The 15,696-nt window shown below is 40.7% G+C and overlaps 1 protein-coding gene across 2 annotated transcripts; it reads left to right on the top strand.

Annotated features, from left to right (window-relative positions):
• Positions 1-2,563: 2,563 nt before the first annotated feature.
• Positions 2,564-12,484, top strand: LOC146521384 (immunoglobulin superfamily member 2-like). 2 transcript variants are annotated; one of them, XM_085154965.1, is made up of 7 exons: positions 2,565-4,247; positions 6,269-6,628; positions 6,909-7,259; positions 8,358-8,723; positions 8,836-9,198; positions 11,364-11,723; positions 11,934-12,484. In XM_085154965.1, the coding sequence occupies exons 1-7, from the start codon at positions 4,178-4,180 to the stop codon at positions 12,041-12,043; spliced, it is 1,980 nt and encodes a 659-aa protein (XP_085011091.1). In that variant the 5' UTR covers positions 2,565-4,177; the 3' UTR covers positions 12,044-12,484. The 2 variants fall into 2 exon arrangements, with proteins under 2 accessions (XP_085011090.1, XP_085011091.1); XM_085154964.1 differs by lacking the exon at positions 11,934-12,484 and having other exon boundaries at positions 2,564-4,247; positions 11,364-11,911.
• The last annotated feature ends 3,212 nt before the right edge of the window (positions 12,485-15,696 follow it).

Genomic DNA, 15,696 nt, shown 5'->3' with positions numbered 1-15,696 from the left:
CTCCTAGTGTCTAAACTACCAGTTATCACTATGTGTGTCAACAATAAATCCAATAAAAATCATAACTAATAACAATTAATAACATTGTACTCTGGAATAAACCGTGAAAGCATCACTGATGAGCTGCTTGAAAATGTGTGGTAATTAAACTCAAACAGCTCCATCTAGTGGACATACATAAAACTTGCCATTCCAGTCAGTAATCAGCCTGTTTCTAAATGTAGTTTTGTAGTTTGACCTCATGGTGGCAGTGGCTAAACCTACAGACTAACATGTTCAAAATGTTTAGGAAGTACTTTAAGAATATTCTTTCTCTTCTGATGAAGATCTATTCAAAGAGTTTAATAACCATGGCCATCCACACCACACAGAATTAACCTGATAAACGTGAATTTATTTATTTATTTAACTATTTTTTGTAAACATATTGCAAACCCCCCCCCCCAAAAAAACAAACAAAAAAAAACTGGCTTTCTGATGAATGACAGCAGGTTTCAAAAGTCATGCAGAGATCAGTCCAGCGTTGTTGATTTCAGATGAGCCAAAACACAAATCCCGCTCAATAATTACATTGGAATCTTTTGTAATCTAACCAGTTACTTACTCTGGTTTGTAATTTGAGGTCACAAATTATTAAATCAACTGTGAGGAGGCTGAAGTGATTGAGGATAGAGATGAGTACTAAGAGGGAGGAGAGCTTGTTGAGAAGATGTAAGGAATACTTATAAATGAGAGATGGATGGATAGATAAATGCCACTGAAGTAGTCCCCCACGCCAACCACTGGCAGCCACTGGTCTCCAACTCGTTCTGCCAGGACCTCAGATACGAGGATGTCCACATCTTAACATGATTTTTTACACGTGGTTTTTTTTTGGTCTTGTTTTTCCCCCTCAGTCATGTCACATTTGTTGGTGTAGATTTTGTTTTTATGATACAGATAGATATTTTATTTTTAATATTGAAATGATTTTAATTACCATATATTTTTTCCCACATATTACATCAACTAGCATTTACACCTATCTTATGTTTTCCACCATATTATTTAATCCCATACTTGAACAATGTTTTAACAGTTCATATCCATATTTTCGGGATCTGATATCTGTTAGGATTATGGTGACTGTCACAGGACTGAACGGACTCAAGTGCCGACCCTGAGTTCTTAGAATAAAAAGTTGAAAATTTTTTACAATCAGCAGGTGTAATATGTACAAAGTGCTGGGCTTGGGGTTTTCAGGGATCCATGGGAAGGGTGGGGGGTCGGTACTCACAGTCATAAACGCACACGCCAGGGTCCTATGAAGTGTACACTCCATGCTCTCCTTTGGACACTCACACTCCCTCTCTGCCTAACATGCTCTTGCTCGACTCATCACCACATCACACTGCCAAAATCAGGAATCCAGGGAAGGTAAACAGGAAAGAGTCCAGGATATCTATAAACAGTTAAGCGACTGTCAGAAAACAACCAAGGGTTTGTAAGAGACTAGGATTAACTCAGGTTGACGAGCTGCAGGTGGTTAATCAGTCCAGGTGTGTGGGCAGGAACCCGTGATGACTTCTGCCCAAGCGGGCAGACAAGAGAGACAGAGAGAGAAGAAAAACAATAACATGATGCTGAGCCAGCTGGGGAGACACATTGACCATGACAGTGACAGCCTGAGTGAGTCATGAACACTGTTTAGAAACTCCATATTAATTTGGCTTAGCCAAAGATTTCCTAGTCATTGTTATGGTTATCATCTTTGATAGATCAGATCAGATCACATGACATCTGTCAGACTGAATATCATGTTTTCACCTGAAACAATAGGATACCTAACACATGTCGATGGGCAATCGTGGCTCAAGAGTTGGGAGTTCGCCTTGTCATCGGAAGGTTGCCGGCTCGGACAGTCTCGGTCGTTGTGTCCTTGGGCGAGACACTTCACCTACCGCCTACTGGTGATGGCCAGAAGGGCCGATGGCGCGATATACTGGGTGTGTAAAGCGCTTTGGGATCCCTAGGGGGGGACTAGCAAAAGCGCTATACAAATACAGGCCATTTACCATTTATGTCATGTGAAAGTTGCATATTGCACTGACCTCTAACAAGAGAAGGACACTCACAGCTCAGCTTTTTCACCTGATCCAAATGCTCCCTATGATTTCTAGAAATTCCAAGAAACACAGATGTGTCCTCCTGCAAAGTAAAGACATAAAGCAGGAGTGAGGCTACAGCTCTCTAACAACATCGCAAACTCTAGTACTGTAGCTCACCTGGAGGAACAATACAACATGGAAACAGCTACACGTGTGACTGGTGGCTGGTCTGAATTTACTCTCCTGTCCTGTCCTGCAAAATTTGTACAGTCTGAGTGGTCTGCAGGTATCATCTCATGACTCCAGGACTGATTTGAACAGTCCCAAAAAATTAAAAATAGAGAAAAATCAGGGATAAGCAGAGAGCAATGGCCTTTGACGATTAAATTCTCGGGGATTGTTCAAAGACCAAATGATCCTTGCAAGTTGTCTTGTTGTTGCAACACTTTTTTTTTCTTACCAAAGCAGGTCAAACTGATTTACACGGTTGCCGCAGCCCTTCATGTCAGCTAGAAACAGGAAAAAGAGCAGAGTATTGTCACAGTCAGCGGGGCCAGACCATGCAGTGTGTGTGTAAAGGACCCAAGTGTGGACACAGATGAGGAGACAGAATAATTACAACAAAAAGCGAGCCTTTATTTGGCTGAGACTCAGGAAAAGAAAACCAAGCAAGAACAAAACTAAACCTTAACGTATACTGGAGAAACTAGAACTGACTATGACTTACTATGATTTGGTACAGGAGCATAAAAGAAACTATGAAATGTCTATGAAATCCAGAAACATGAACATGTCCCATACCACATCATGAAAGACCTGCGGCGACAATAAGGATGAGCAAACAGATGGCGTGACAAGGAACGAATGGAAACAGGGGTGATCATGGGAAGTGCAAACACATGAGGAACCAGCTGACACAAATGTACATAATGGCACAACAGGGGAAGTGAGGCCAAACCAAGAAACACGGGACCTTTCAAAGTGAAACAGAAACATGGAGACATGAAAACACAAGCTCAGCATAACTAAAACACGTGACAGACTAGACAAGAACCCACACACAGAAACCAGGAAGACAATGATAAATAATGGCTGACTTTAACCTCAACTAAAAGTAAATAGTTGAATAAGAATAACACATGACCCAACAGTCATATGACCTCCTATGAGCAAGCACTTTGGCGACAGTAGGAAAGAAAAACTGTGACTAGTTGAGAGGTGAGAGAAGGAGGACAGGATAAAGACATGCTGTGGAAGAGAGACAGAGGTTAATAACAGATATGATTCAATGCAGAGAGGTCTATTAACACATAGTGAGTGAGAAAGGTGACTGGAAAGGAAAAACTCAATGCATCATGGGAATCCCCCGGCAGCCTACATCTATTGCAGCATAACTAAGGGAGGATTCAGGGTCACCTGGTCCAGCCCTAACTATATGCTTTAGCAAAAAGGAAGGTTTTAAGCTTAATCTTAAAAGTAGAGATAGTGTCTGTCTCCCGAATCCAAACTGGAAGCTGGTTCCACAGAAGAGGGGCCTGAAAACTGAAGGCTCTGCCTCCCAAAAAGGGGAACTGATCAATTTCTAGTTCCTAAAACCTGTCACAATTTCTTAAGTTTAGATGTCAAAAACATGTGACAGAAGAGAAATATCCATTGCAATGTCACAGTACTAGAGTGGCAACGAGGTTATATCTGGTCTTTAAATCTGCTGAAGTAAAGACTTTAAAGCAAACAGGTGACAGGATCAACAGAAGAGACTCAGCCTGTGGGCGGAGCCAAAACAGGGAAGAAGACACTCTCCGGCTCCTCTTCACCTGCAGGACAGGAGGACAATAGAGACAGAAATGAAGAGAGAAAAAAACGCACATCACTACTACTACTTTGTGCTACGGTAGACTCAACTAAAGAGAAAGAGAAAGAAACGCTGGCCTCTCTGGACCATCGCAAGAACAAGCTAACTGATAACTGTTATCACACTAAGAGACTTTCAGCTTTCTTTAAAAACATCAGATTTTAAGTTGAGGGATTTTGTAATTGTTGAAAAATACTACCATCCTTTGGACATTTATTACAGTTTAAACGAAGGAGCAATGTCTGCTGTAACGTCTGCATCTATCTGCTGGACTTTACTGTCTGTCTGCCTCTCGTTTGTCTCTGCAGGTGAGATTAAATTTCAGATTTATAAATTATTAACACTCTTCAAGGATTCTGTTCATTGTTTTAAAGGTGTGTTTAACTGGGCTGTATGACCTGCCACATCTGCCGAGAGTTAAAGCTTAAGGACTGATCTGAGGTCTGTTTCTTTTCCAAGCATTTCTGTTAAACCAGAAATGTGGGAGGAGGAGAGCTGGGTCATTTAGCTTGTGAACACTCTGTTTACCTGAGCTTGTCCTCTCCTCCTGCTACACCTGCTTCATTTCCTCATACCCACAGTTCACTCCTAAGTTCACATCAAAACAAATCTGGTTTTTCCTACTCTGCACAAGTTTGTGTTATTACAGTCATTAATGGGCCGGTACAGTAAACTGTTGGCAAAAAAAAATAAATCTTCAATTAAAAGCTACTCATTGGGAAAAAAAATCTTTACTTTTAAACTAACTCTGTTGCACATTAGCTTAACTTTCACTATTCATAGAAAATGTGTCAGCATAAAGCTTTAGATACACCTCTGCTTACAGCATTTTGAAGGCAGAATAGATATTTATACATTTAGAAGTTGAATTTAGTAGACTTTGTTGCAAGATTACAGATTAACCCTTTAAAGCCGGTCGGCGCGGGCACGCTCCGTTTTGCGTAACTATTTTTAAATCCCGGTAGCTCTGCAACCACATAAGCTAGTGCAATAATTTTTTTTTTACCATCAGGGCCTTATGAGCCTAAACTGGTGTTTTTAAAAGTTATGTTTGACTTTATGACTTTCTGTGTCGTTTCTGGGATGCTTAGGACTCATATTGCACTGCTGGAAATAGTTTATTTTGATGCATATGCTGCTTTTTTGCAAATTTGCAAATTTTCGTTTTTCCTGCAGTATATAAAAATTGGTGTATTTCAAAAATAAAACTATGAAGACACTCAAAATAAATTTCCTGTGGTGGGAAACTATTTTGTGCAACTTTTTTGTATTTACAGTTTTGAGGGATAAGCCTCTTAAATTTCTCTAACTAGAAATATATGTTAAAAAACAAAAAACATTTTAATTTTTTTTTGTACTTTATTGCACTTTCTTGCAATTTATGTAATTACTATGCACTTAATGCATACATATTATTAAAATTTGGGCTATAATGGTTGTATTGATGCATATCAACTTGAAATGCTCCCAAAAATGGCTCCACAGCATGTAAAAATATAATATAAGCTCTGGCAGACTTGGTTCTATGGTAGGTCTTAAAGGGTTAATAATGCATTATCACTCATTTGAGTGGAGCACAGATGTCTATTCTGAGCTTGACTGCCAGACTTTCAAGTGAGATGTAATAATCATTGTAAAGCTGGGTCGAAAAACCTAAAACCTCAGTTAGTGATAAAGGTGCCTTGATGGAGGTAGTACACTTCCTCTGTTAACTCTGGCTTCTTGCTTTAGGCCCAGTGAGTGCTAACATTAAAATAAGGTGTTTGACTCATCATTTGACTCTTCTCCTGCACAAAATCGATTAATTGAACACTCCTGACACCAAACACAGGAACGGATGATTGACCACTCAGTGCGCATGCACATGAGAGCAATTTGAATTTTGGTGCAACATTAAACACTGGTTTCAAATTTAAAACTATCCTATTGGCTGATGAACATAGGCGTGATAATTATGCTACTTTGTATTCTGATTGAAGAAAAGTTTATTTAGGTGACTGAATATTGTTAATATCAAATGTCTACAAAAAATCTGACTAACTTCAGAATATGCTTTCTGTCATTTCCACAGCAGAGGTCTAAAAAATGAAGACCAAGCATAACAATGTATTTATAGACTAAATAATAAGTAATGATGAAACAGTGGTGCTGTAAGTACAGTAGCCCTTCATTAAGTGAGTTCACACAATATTCCTTCACTAGACAGTCAGTCATTGACTGAATGTGCCCCTTGTGTTCGTCTGAAGCAATGTACAGTAAAAAGCTCCCTGATCTCCCAGCAGCTCCTCACTTTAAAGTGACTGGTGTCCTCTGTTGTTTTCTCTTTCAGTAGAAGAAATTATATTAGGTCAGACTGGAATGACCATCACTCTGCCTTGTCAAGTTCCAAGCAACAACAACTCCATTGTAGCTGTGGAGTGGAGCAGACGTGACCTGGAGCCAGAATATGTCCTTTTTTACCGGGACAATAAGCTTGTTCCAGATGAGCAGCATCCATCTTTTAAGAACCGGGTGGATCTGCAGGACAGACAGATGAAGGGTGGAGACGTGTCTTTGATTCTGGTGGATCTTACTACTGATGATGCGGGAGCATACGAGTGTTACGTGGTCCAGAGAGGAGCGAACCACAGCAAAACAAGTCTGGATGGTTACTACATCAGAGCCACCTACCTGACTGTTTCTCTTCAAAGTGAGTTGGTAGAGTTCAGTTTGTTAGTAGAGATGAAGCTGCTTCCTGGTTCTTGATGTCTGATGTTTCTGAGGTGAACAAAGCTTGGATCCTTGTACTTGTACCTTATACTTTAAAACTGGCTACAGCCTGTAAAAGACAGGTGCATTTGTAGACATCTGTTGTTGAGAAGAGATGTCTAGTTTGCCGTAGCAACCCCTGTTCTTTTCTGTGATTGGCTGCTGCTGTAGTGATCAGTTAGTTCTTTAACCTCTGTGCTCTATTTTGTTTCTTCTTTCAGACCACAATAACAACATAGTTTTTGGGGGAGACACGGTCACTCTAGAATGTCAAGCTCCAAACAGCAACCCCATCATAGCTGCATTATGGATAAGACCTGACCTGGAGCCACAATATGTCCTTTTTTACGAGGATGATGAGATTGATACATATTATCAGCATCCATCTTTTAAGAACAGGGTGGATCTGCAGGACAGACAGATGAAGGATGGAGACGTGTCTTTGATTTTGAAGGATGTGACAGCTGCTGACTCAGGACTCTATGTGTGTTACGTTGACCAGAGAAAAACGAAACAAACCTGTCTGGATATTCACCTCGTCAGAATCACCTACCTAACTGTTGTTCCTCCAGGTAAGTTTGAGTTTTACATGAAGGAGGGGTTTACATGAATAGGATGAGGGACCTATATAATCTTTGGTACTTGACCTTTACACTGACCATGAAAAAATAGCATGCCATGATTAGTGACTCAGTGCTTTCTTCCGGTCCAGCTGTGTCGAGCTGCTGGTAGAATTTCAGGATGCCAGCAACTTCCTCTATCTGCCAGTAGTACATACTGGGGCCTGTTCTTCCATGATGGTTCATGGCTCCCCGTCCTTTCTTCTTTGGGTTTCTGGTACCACCAGTATTGGGGAGTAACGCAATGTGTTACGAATTTTAAATATAAAATATGAGTAACTGTATTCCATTACAGTTACCGTTTAAAAAGGTGATATTGAGAATACAGTTACTTTGTTGAAATAAATGGATTACATGCGGTCTTTTCCTGTTTCATATGTTAGGCTGTGCCCTGTGTTTCTGGTAATTCCACGCCAGTGGAAACCCAAACAAAACATGCATTACAAGGCTTTAATGCCTGTGTCTCAATCTCGCGCCCCATGTCACCTCTACTTGCGGCCCACATAATGACATGAAGAAATGTTTTAAAAAATGATTTAATGTGACGGCAACAGGCTGATTGTTGCAGGCATAGCCCTAACGAATGTAGCCTCATGGGCAGTGTAGTCCGTACTGCAGTGAGAATAGTTTGCTATACCCGTTGGGTGTCTATGAGCGAGGGAATGAGAAAAAGGAGAGTGGAAAAGTACAAGTTGCCTGACGAGCCCACTTGTAAGTACGCTATTAAGACTCGATTATACACATTTTTTGTGTTTTCCCCCGAAACAATAAGTTCCGTTGGAGCAGCCTTTCAACGCCTCTCTCTGTCTCTCGCTAGCAAAGTTGACCCAGACAACAAAGTAAAGCTAGTTTTTGGCTACGAGCCGACACAGAACCCACCGTATTAGCCAGAGGTCCCTTTACTAATACTTTATTTATATATATATATATATATATGTGTGTAATTGTTATTATTAGTCAAAAAAAAAAATATATATTTTTTTTTTCTTTGACTGGCTGCTGTAGTTAGTTCTTTGATTTCTCTACTCTGTGTGTTGTTTCCTCTTTCAGATCAGAAAAACATCACAGTTGATTCTGGGCAGAACGTAATTCTACCATGTCGAGTTCCACTCACAAGTTTTAAGCCTATCATTACTGTAGTGTGGAAAAGAGCTGACCTGGGAGAAGAATATGTCCTTTCTTACCCGAATCAGCGATTTCATCCAGAAAATCAGCATCCGTCTTTTAAGAACAGGGTCGATCTGCAAGACAGACAGATGAAGGATGGAGACGTGTCTTTGATTCTGAAGGATGTGACTACTGATGACGCGGGAGCATATGAGTGTCATGTGGTCCAGAGCGAATCGTTCGGTTGGGAGATAGCCAGTCTGAAAAGTCACCGCATCAGCACCATCTATCTGAGTGTTGTTCCGTCAAGTGAGTTGGTTCAGGTTATACACACTCACACTCACATATATATAAATATATATGATTGGCTGCTCTAGTGATCACTTCTCTTCTTTAACCACTCTGTGTTTTTCTCTTTCAGACAAAAAAATCATCATAGCTGTGATGGGACAGACGGTCACTCTGCCATGTCGAGCTCTAAGCAGCAACAACCCCATAATAGCTGCAGAGTGGAGCAGAGCTGACTTGGAGCCAAAATATGTCCTTTATTATCAGGACTACAAGCTTTTTCCAGATTACCAGCATCCATCTTTTAAGGACCGGGTGCATCTGCAGGACAGACAGATGAAGGATAAAGACATGTCTTTGATTCTGAAGAATGTGACGATTAATGACACTGGAACATACGAGTGTTATGTGGCGCAGAGAGGAGTGAACCGCAGGAAGAGAGCCAGTCTGGAAAGTTACCCCATCAGCACCACCTACCTGAGTGTTGTTCCTCAAAGTGAGTTGGTAGAGTTCAGTTAGTACTATTGTTAGTATAGATCAGGGGTCGGCAACCTTTCTGATTATGAGTGCCATCTAAAATTTCCTCAGAAGTCAATGTGCCATATGATTGCATTAGCAATAAATTTAATAACGCTTTATGTGAATTATATATAAAGAATTATATATAATATAATATATAATTATATAAAAATTATATATATATTACACACTATATAGAACCACTCTATAGGATTATATTTGTTCACAAATGTTGGCAGCTATCAGTGAATAGTTATCAGCTATTTTGAAACAAAACACAAGACTTTTTATCCATAACAGCAAATGAACTGTACAACAGAAAATGCACATGCTATTTATGGTCTCCTGACAACAATGATAAGAAAAATAATCTGGGCCAATATGGCATGTTTGTTAATACAGAGATACACATGATAATGTGATCTCTGGTGTCCCACACAGAGACACAGGTCTCCGAGTGTCCAGCATTGAGACGGCTACCCGAGGACACTCTTGTGAGAGAAAATCTGCTCACACAGACATGTAGAGCCAAATACTGTCAACAAGGCCTCTGCAATGTTCTGAATACAGTTAAACTTGTCAGGTAGTGACGTCCAGCAGGTGAAAATGCAAACTCCATGAACACGCACAGCTGTGGATTCCAGCTGCGTTTTGAGTTCTACAAACTCTGACCCCACAGAGTCGAGCTTTTCAGTTCATTCAGTTGCATTTCAATGTTTCATTAACTGGCATTAACTCAGCCAGTTAATGCGAGACAAATTCAGCTGCTCATTAAGAATGAAATAAAGTTCACTATCAGTAACATCATAGCACCCACCCAGCTGTATAGAAACTCATGGTAGCTAGCACCCAGTACGAAAAAGTCAGAATAACGAAAATAAACTCCACCTAAACTTGGTTTATATCTGACCCAGATAGACTGCAGGTCATAACTTCTTACCTGAAGTTCAGTTCACACTTGGACCGGCGGCCGCCTCGGGTCTCTTTCCCTTCTCCTCCACCTGCTGGCCTCCACCACTTGCTAATGTTACAGAATCTGTGGAAGCTCCGCGATAGCCACCACACGAAGTAACGAGTAACGACCCTATCTAAATCCCAGTAACGACTAACGCGTTCCTGATTTTGGCATAATAACTAGTTACTGTGCTCGTTACCACAATAATAACGTAGTTACTGTAACGCATTAGTCCCAACACTGGTACTCACTACCTAATTTATAGCCAAATTATTCACTGACTGTGTCTTTAATGTTTCGTTAGCTTAGCTTAGCTTGTAGCCAACTCGCTAGCAGCATGGCCTCTTCACCTGTCCCTCCTGCACTTTCCTGCTCATTGTGTCAGATGTTTAGTTTCTCCTTGGCCTCCTTTAGCAGTAGTGATACTTGTAACAAATGTAGCATATTTGCAGCTGTGGAGGCCAGGATTACTGAATTGGAGACTCTGCTTCGCACCCTTCATTCACCCGTAGCTAGCCAGGCCCCTGTAGCTGGTGCAGCCGTTCAGTTCAGTTCAGTTCACCTGACACTCAGACCGGTGGCCGCCTCGCGTCTCTCTTCCTCCTGCCTCCCCTTCCCTCATCCACCTCTGGGAAGCTCAGCCATAGCCACCACCAAACAACTGAGTTATTTTTGCACATCTGCCAACATCTGGCCAATCCACCATCTTTCAATTCTCATTACAAAAAAAAAAAAAAAAATCATCGGCCCACCGAGCAAATACCCAGTGTGCCCTATGGCTACTCCAGATATGGTCATCCCATCAGTTAAGCCTTCGCATGTCCCGGGTTGTCGACCCCTGGAATACATATAGCTGCTTCTTGGTTTTTGATGTCTGATGTTTCTGAGGAGAACAAAAGTCTGAAGCTTGGATCTTTGTAGTTGTACTTTATACTTTCAAACTGGCTACAGCCTGCAGAAAAGAGGTGATTCACTTCTGTTCTTCCTAAATGTTTATAGTAACTTAGACAAAGTAGGTAAAGGGCTGCATGTTGAAAAACTAGTTGAAGCATGAGACATATATATATATATATATATATAGCGTTGGGTCTTTTTCTTGGTTTGTATTTTTTTTTTGTCTGTGATTGGCTGTTGTAGTTATCAGTTAGTTCTTTAACCTCTCTGCTCTTTGTTATTTCCTCTTTCAGGCCAAAAAAACATCACAGCTGAGTCTGGACAGAACGTCACTCTGACATGTCGAGCTCCAAACAACAACATCATACCAGGTGTAGGGTGGAGCAGACGTGACTTGAAGGCACAATATGTACTTTGGTACTGGGAAAAAGAGTTTGTTTCCTATTATCAGCATCCATCTTTTAAGAACCGGGTGGATCTGCAGGACAGACAGATGAAGGATGGAGTCATGTCTTTGATTCTGAAGGATGTGACGACTGCTGATAGTGGAACATACGAGTGTTGCATCATCCAGGAAGTGAGAGACGGTAGAAAGTTATACATTTTAAATACTGATCCCATCAGCATCATCCACCTAAAAGTTATTCCAAAAGGTAAGTCAGTCAAATTCATTTTGGCTTTGGACACATTCAGTTATTTTCCGAGGTGTCCAGTTGGGAGTCGAAAAGTCAAGATGCATAAAAAGATGTCATCAGAGCTGAAGCTTGTTTATTTCTAAAAATGTTGATGATGAGACTTTGTGTGTAGCAGCTGATCTTTGCAATGTGATCAGCTGACACCTCACAGCTGTTTCTCACCTGCAGGTCAGCCAGGAGGGCACGGAGAGGATGGGGCTGTTGGACTCAAAGCTGTTATTGTGCTTTTTTTGGTTTCTTTTGCAAGTATAATCTACTACATAAAAATGACACAATAGACAGAAGGAGAAAAAAACAGCACAACACAAATACAGCCAAGCACCAAGGAAAAACCTTCTCTTTGTCCCACTCATCCCACCTTTTGTGGCAAAAAGCCAGATGCTCTGAAGACAGACGTGAGTTCACAGTGATGTGAATCCAGCAGGAGGTAGTCAGCTGCAAATGTCTCACACAGCCCTTGTTTGTTTTTTAACGTCTTTGGGGGTTTTCCGGTTTTGATTGGAAATGTGTGGGGGTGGTCATATTTAGTCTGTAAACTGTTAAAAATCAAGCAATATAAGATATAATATAAGAATATATTAAAAAGTTTTGATTAGAATCATCATCATTTTCCTTTGGGGGAAGACTGAAACCTCTGTGGAGGACCTAAAACATGTTTTTAATGCAGGGAAAGTATGGGTCTTTGTGAAGGCTTTTCCATGTCATTTCCTTATCAGGTTAATTGTAGGCCAGAACAGAATTATTTAAATGAAAGAAGGAACGGTTCAAATCCAAATTGCCATTAGGTGTGAATGTGCGAGTGAATGTGAGTGCGAATGGTTGTCTGTCCCTGTGTGTTGGCCCTGCGACAGACTGGCGACCTGTCCAGGGTGTACCCCGCCTCTCGCCCTATGACAGCTGGGATAGGCTCCAGCGCCCCCCGCGACCCTGAAAAGGATAAGCGGAAGCGAATGGATGGATGTTTATTTCCCATGAAGGTTTAGCTGTTTAAGGCCAGAACAGAATTATTTAAATGAAAGAAGGAACGGTTAAATTTATCATGTCTTTCATCATGTGCAGCTTCTGCTCTTTTTGGGTGTTTTCTTATCTCAGTGGTTACATAAGTTTCCTGTGCAAGCTTTGTCATTTTTGCTTACTAATAATAAACAGTGATACTCTAGTCGTGTCAAGTGTTTATTTATTTAAACTGATTTATTTAAAGTTATAGAATAATAATAGAATAAACCAGTTATAAGAACTATGGAGGACCACAAGAGTCATGTGCATCGAAATAAAGAATTCTGTGCTTAAATAATAAATTTTAGAATAAATTCTGCATTTATAAATTCATTTTCAAATTCCAATTTAATAAACTGTTCAGCATCAAGATTTACACTCATCTCGACACCGATATGTGAAGAATGAAGGGACCCAGCAGTGAAACGGAGTTTACGCAGTCTGACCAACATTTGAAGGTAACGCGCTAACATGGCTAACGCTAGCATCACCGCACGTAGCCCCATTATTTTAAGGTCATTTTAGTTTATGAAAGTTTTACGTCGCAGCTGTACGAGCTAGCTACGTGTTTTGTAAGCTGCTGTGCTCTTCACAAATAAAGCTGGAAGCAGCTCAGACTATTAGAACCAGCACTGAGGCCTGTTACATTTATACAGCGTTAGAGCAACGGCTGCAGCCTACAGCCTTTAAACTAGCGATTAAAATGCTGACAGTAAACTCGTCAGTCCAGATGTTACCACATTACTTTGTGATACTTAGAGTTAAAACAACTGAGACAGGCTGATTAAAATAACAGCTGTGATTTCTCTCATTCAGCATATAAAGACTGGAGATCACACTACTGATTTCAGTTAATTTAATATGTGAGTGCAGATTCATTCTCAACTGGACATAAACGATGATCAAAGGTTATATATATGATGAAGTCATCAAATCCCAGCCTCTAACACAGTGCGCTGAATCTTAGCTTTGAATGTCCAGTATATTCTAATCAGTGCAATTTAATTCAAATTAAATTTCATTCACTGAACCTACAGTGAACACAAACCAGTGAACAAATTAAAGCAAGTACTGTTGAGAAACTATAATACATAAATTAATTCTTCGATCTTATATATGATCAACCTATCTCTAATAATCGGCTATGTACCACAGGCCTTCAAGGTGGCTGCAGTTAAACCTTTACTCAAAAAGCCATCTCTAGACCCAGCAGTCTTAGCTAATTATAGGCCAATCTCCAACCTTCCTTTCATATCAAAAATCCTTGAAAGAGTAGTTGTCAAACAGCTAACAGATCATCTGCAGAGGAATGGTTTATTTGAAGAGTTTCAGTCAGGTTTCAGAGCTCATCACAGCACAGAAACAGCTTTAGTGAAGGTTACAAATGATCTTCTTATGGCCTCTGACAGTGGACTCATCTCTGTGCTTGTCCTTCTTGACCTTAGTGCAGCATTCGATACTGTCGACCATAATATTCTATTAGAGCGATTAGAACATGCTGTAGGTATTACAGGTATTGCACTGCAGTGGTTTGTATCATATCTATCTAATAGACTCCAATTTGTGCATGTAAATGGAGAGTCCTCTTCACACACTGAGGTTAATTATGGAGTTCCACAGGGTTCAGTGCTAGGACCAATTCTGTTTACATTATACATGCTTCCCCTAGGCAGCATCATTAGAAGACATAGCATACATTTTCACTGCTATGCAGATGACACCCAGCTCTATCTGTCCATGAAGCCAGATAACACACACCAATTAGTTAAACTGCAGGAATGTCTTAAAGACATAAAGACTTGGATGGCCACTAACTTTCTGCTTCTCAACTCAGATAAAACTGAGGTCATTGTACTCGGCGCTGAAAAGCTTAGAAATTTGGTATCTAACCGGATTCTTACTCTGGATGGCATTACCTTGGCCTCCAGTAACACTGTGAGGAACCTTGGAGTCATTTTTGACCAGGATATGTCCTTCAACGCACATATTAAACAAATATGTAAGACTGCGTTCTTCCATTTGCGCAACATCTCTAAAATTAGAAATATCCTGTCTCAGAGTGACGCTGAAAAACTAGTTCATGCATTTATTACTTCCAGGCTGGACTACTGCAATTCATTATTATCAGGATGTCCAAAAAACTCACTGAAAAGCCTTCAGTTAATCCAAAATGCTGCAGCAAGAGTCCTGACAGGGACTAGAAAGAGAGAGCATATTTCTCCTGTTTTGGCTTCCCTTCATTGGCTTCCTGTTAAATCCAGAATTGAATTCAAAATCCTGCTCCTCACATACAAGGTCTTAAATAATCAGGCCCCATCTTATCTTAATGACCTTGTAGTACCATATCACCCTATTAGAGCACTTCGCTCTCGCTCTGCAGGCCTACTTGTTGTTCCTAGAGTATTTAAAAGTAGAATGGGAGGGAGAGCCTTCAGTTTTCAGGCCCCTCTTCTGTGGAACCAGCTTCCAGTTTGGATTCGGGAGACAGACACTATCTCTACTTTTAAGATTAGGCTTAAAACTTTCCTTTTTGCTAAAGCATATAGTTAGGGCTGGACCAGGTGACCCTGAATCCTCCCTTAGTTATGCTGCAATAGATGTAGGCTGCCGGGGGATTCCCATGATGCATTGAGTTTTTCCTTTCCAGTCACCTTTCTCACTCACTATGTATTAACAGACCTCTCTGTATTGAATCGTATCTGTTATTAATCTCTGTCTCTCTTCCACAGCATGTCTTTATCCTGTCTTCCTTCTCTCACCCCAACCGGTCGCAGCAGATGGCCCCGCCCCTCCCTGAGCCTGGTTCTGCCGGAGGTTTCTTCCTGTTAAAAGGGAGTTTTTCCTTCCCACTGTCGCCAAAGTGCTTGCTCATAGGGGGTCATATGATTGTTGGGTTTTTCTCTGTATCTATGAAGCGCCTTGAGGCGACATTTGT

Source organism: Neolamprologus multifasciatus, chromosome 3 (assembly GCF_963576455.1).
Source record: "Neolamprologus multifasciatus chromosome 3, fNeoMul1.2, whole genome shotgun sequence".
In the NCBI taxonomy this organism is placed as follows: domain Eukaryota; kingdom Metazoa; phylum Chordata; class Actinopteri; order Cichliformes; family Cichlidae; genus Neolamprologus; species Neolamprologus multifasciatus.
The sequence above is the reverse complement of the archived record's forward strand: the minus strand, read 5'-3'. Positions and strand labels throughout refer to the sequence as shown.

Bases quoted from the DNA above. Each gene is read 5' to 3' on its own strand.
- LOC146521384 (XM_085154964.1), top strand. From the start codon at position 4,178: ATGTCTGCTGTAACGTCTGCATCTATCTGCTGGACTTTACTGTCTGTC. The intron at 6,629-6,908 runs GTGAGTTGGTAG...TTCTTCTTTCAG, and splicing joins CCTGACTGTTTCTCTTCAAA to ACCACAATAACAACATAGTT. The intron at 7,260-8,357 runs GTAAGTTTGAGT...TTCCTCTTTCAG, and splicing joins CCTAACTGTTGTTCCTCCAG to ATCAGAAAAACATCACAGTT.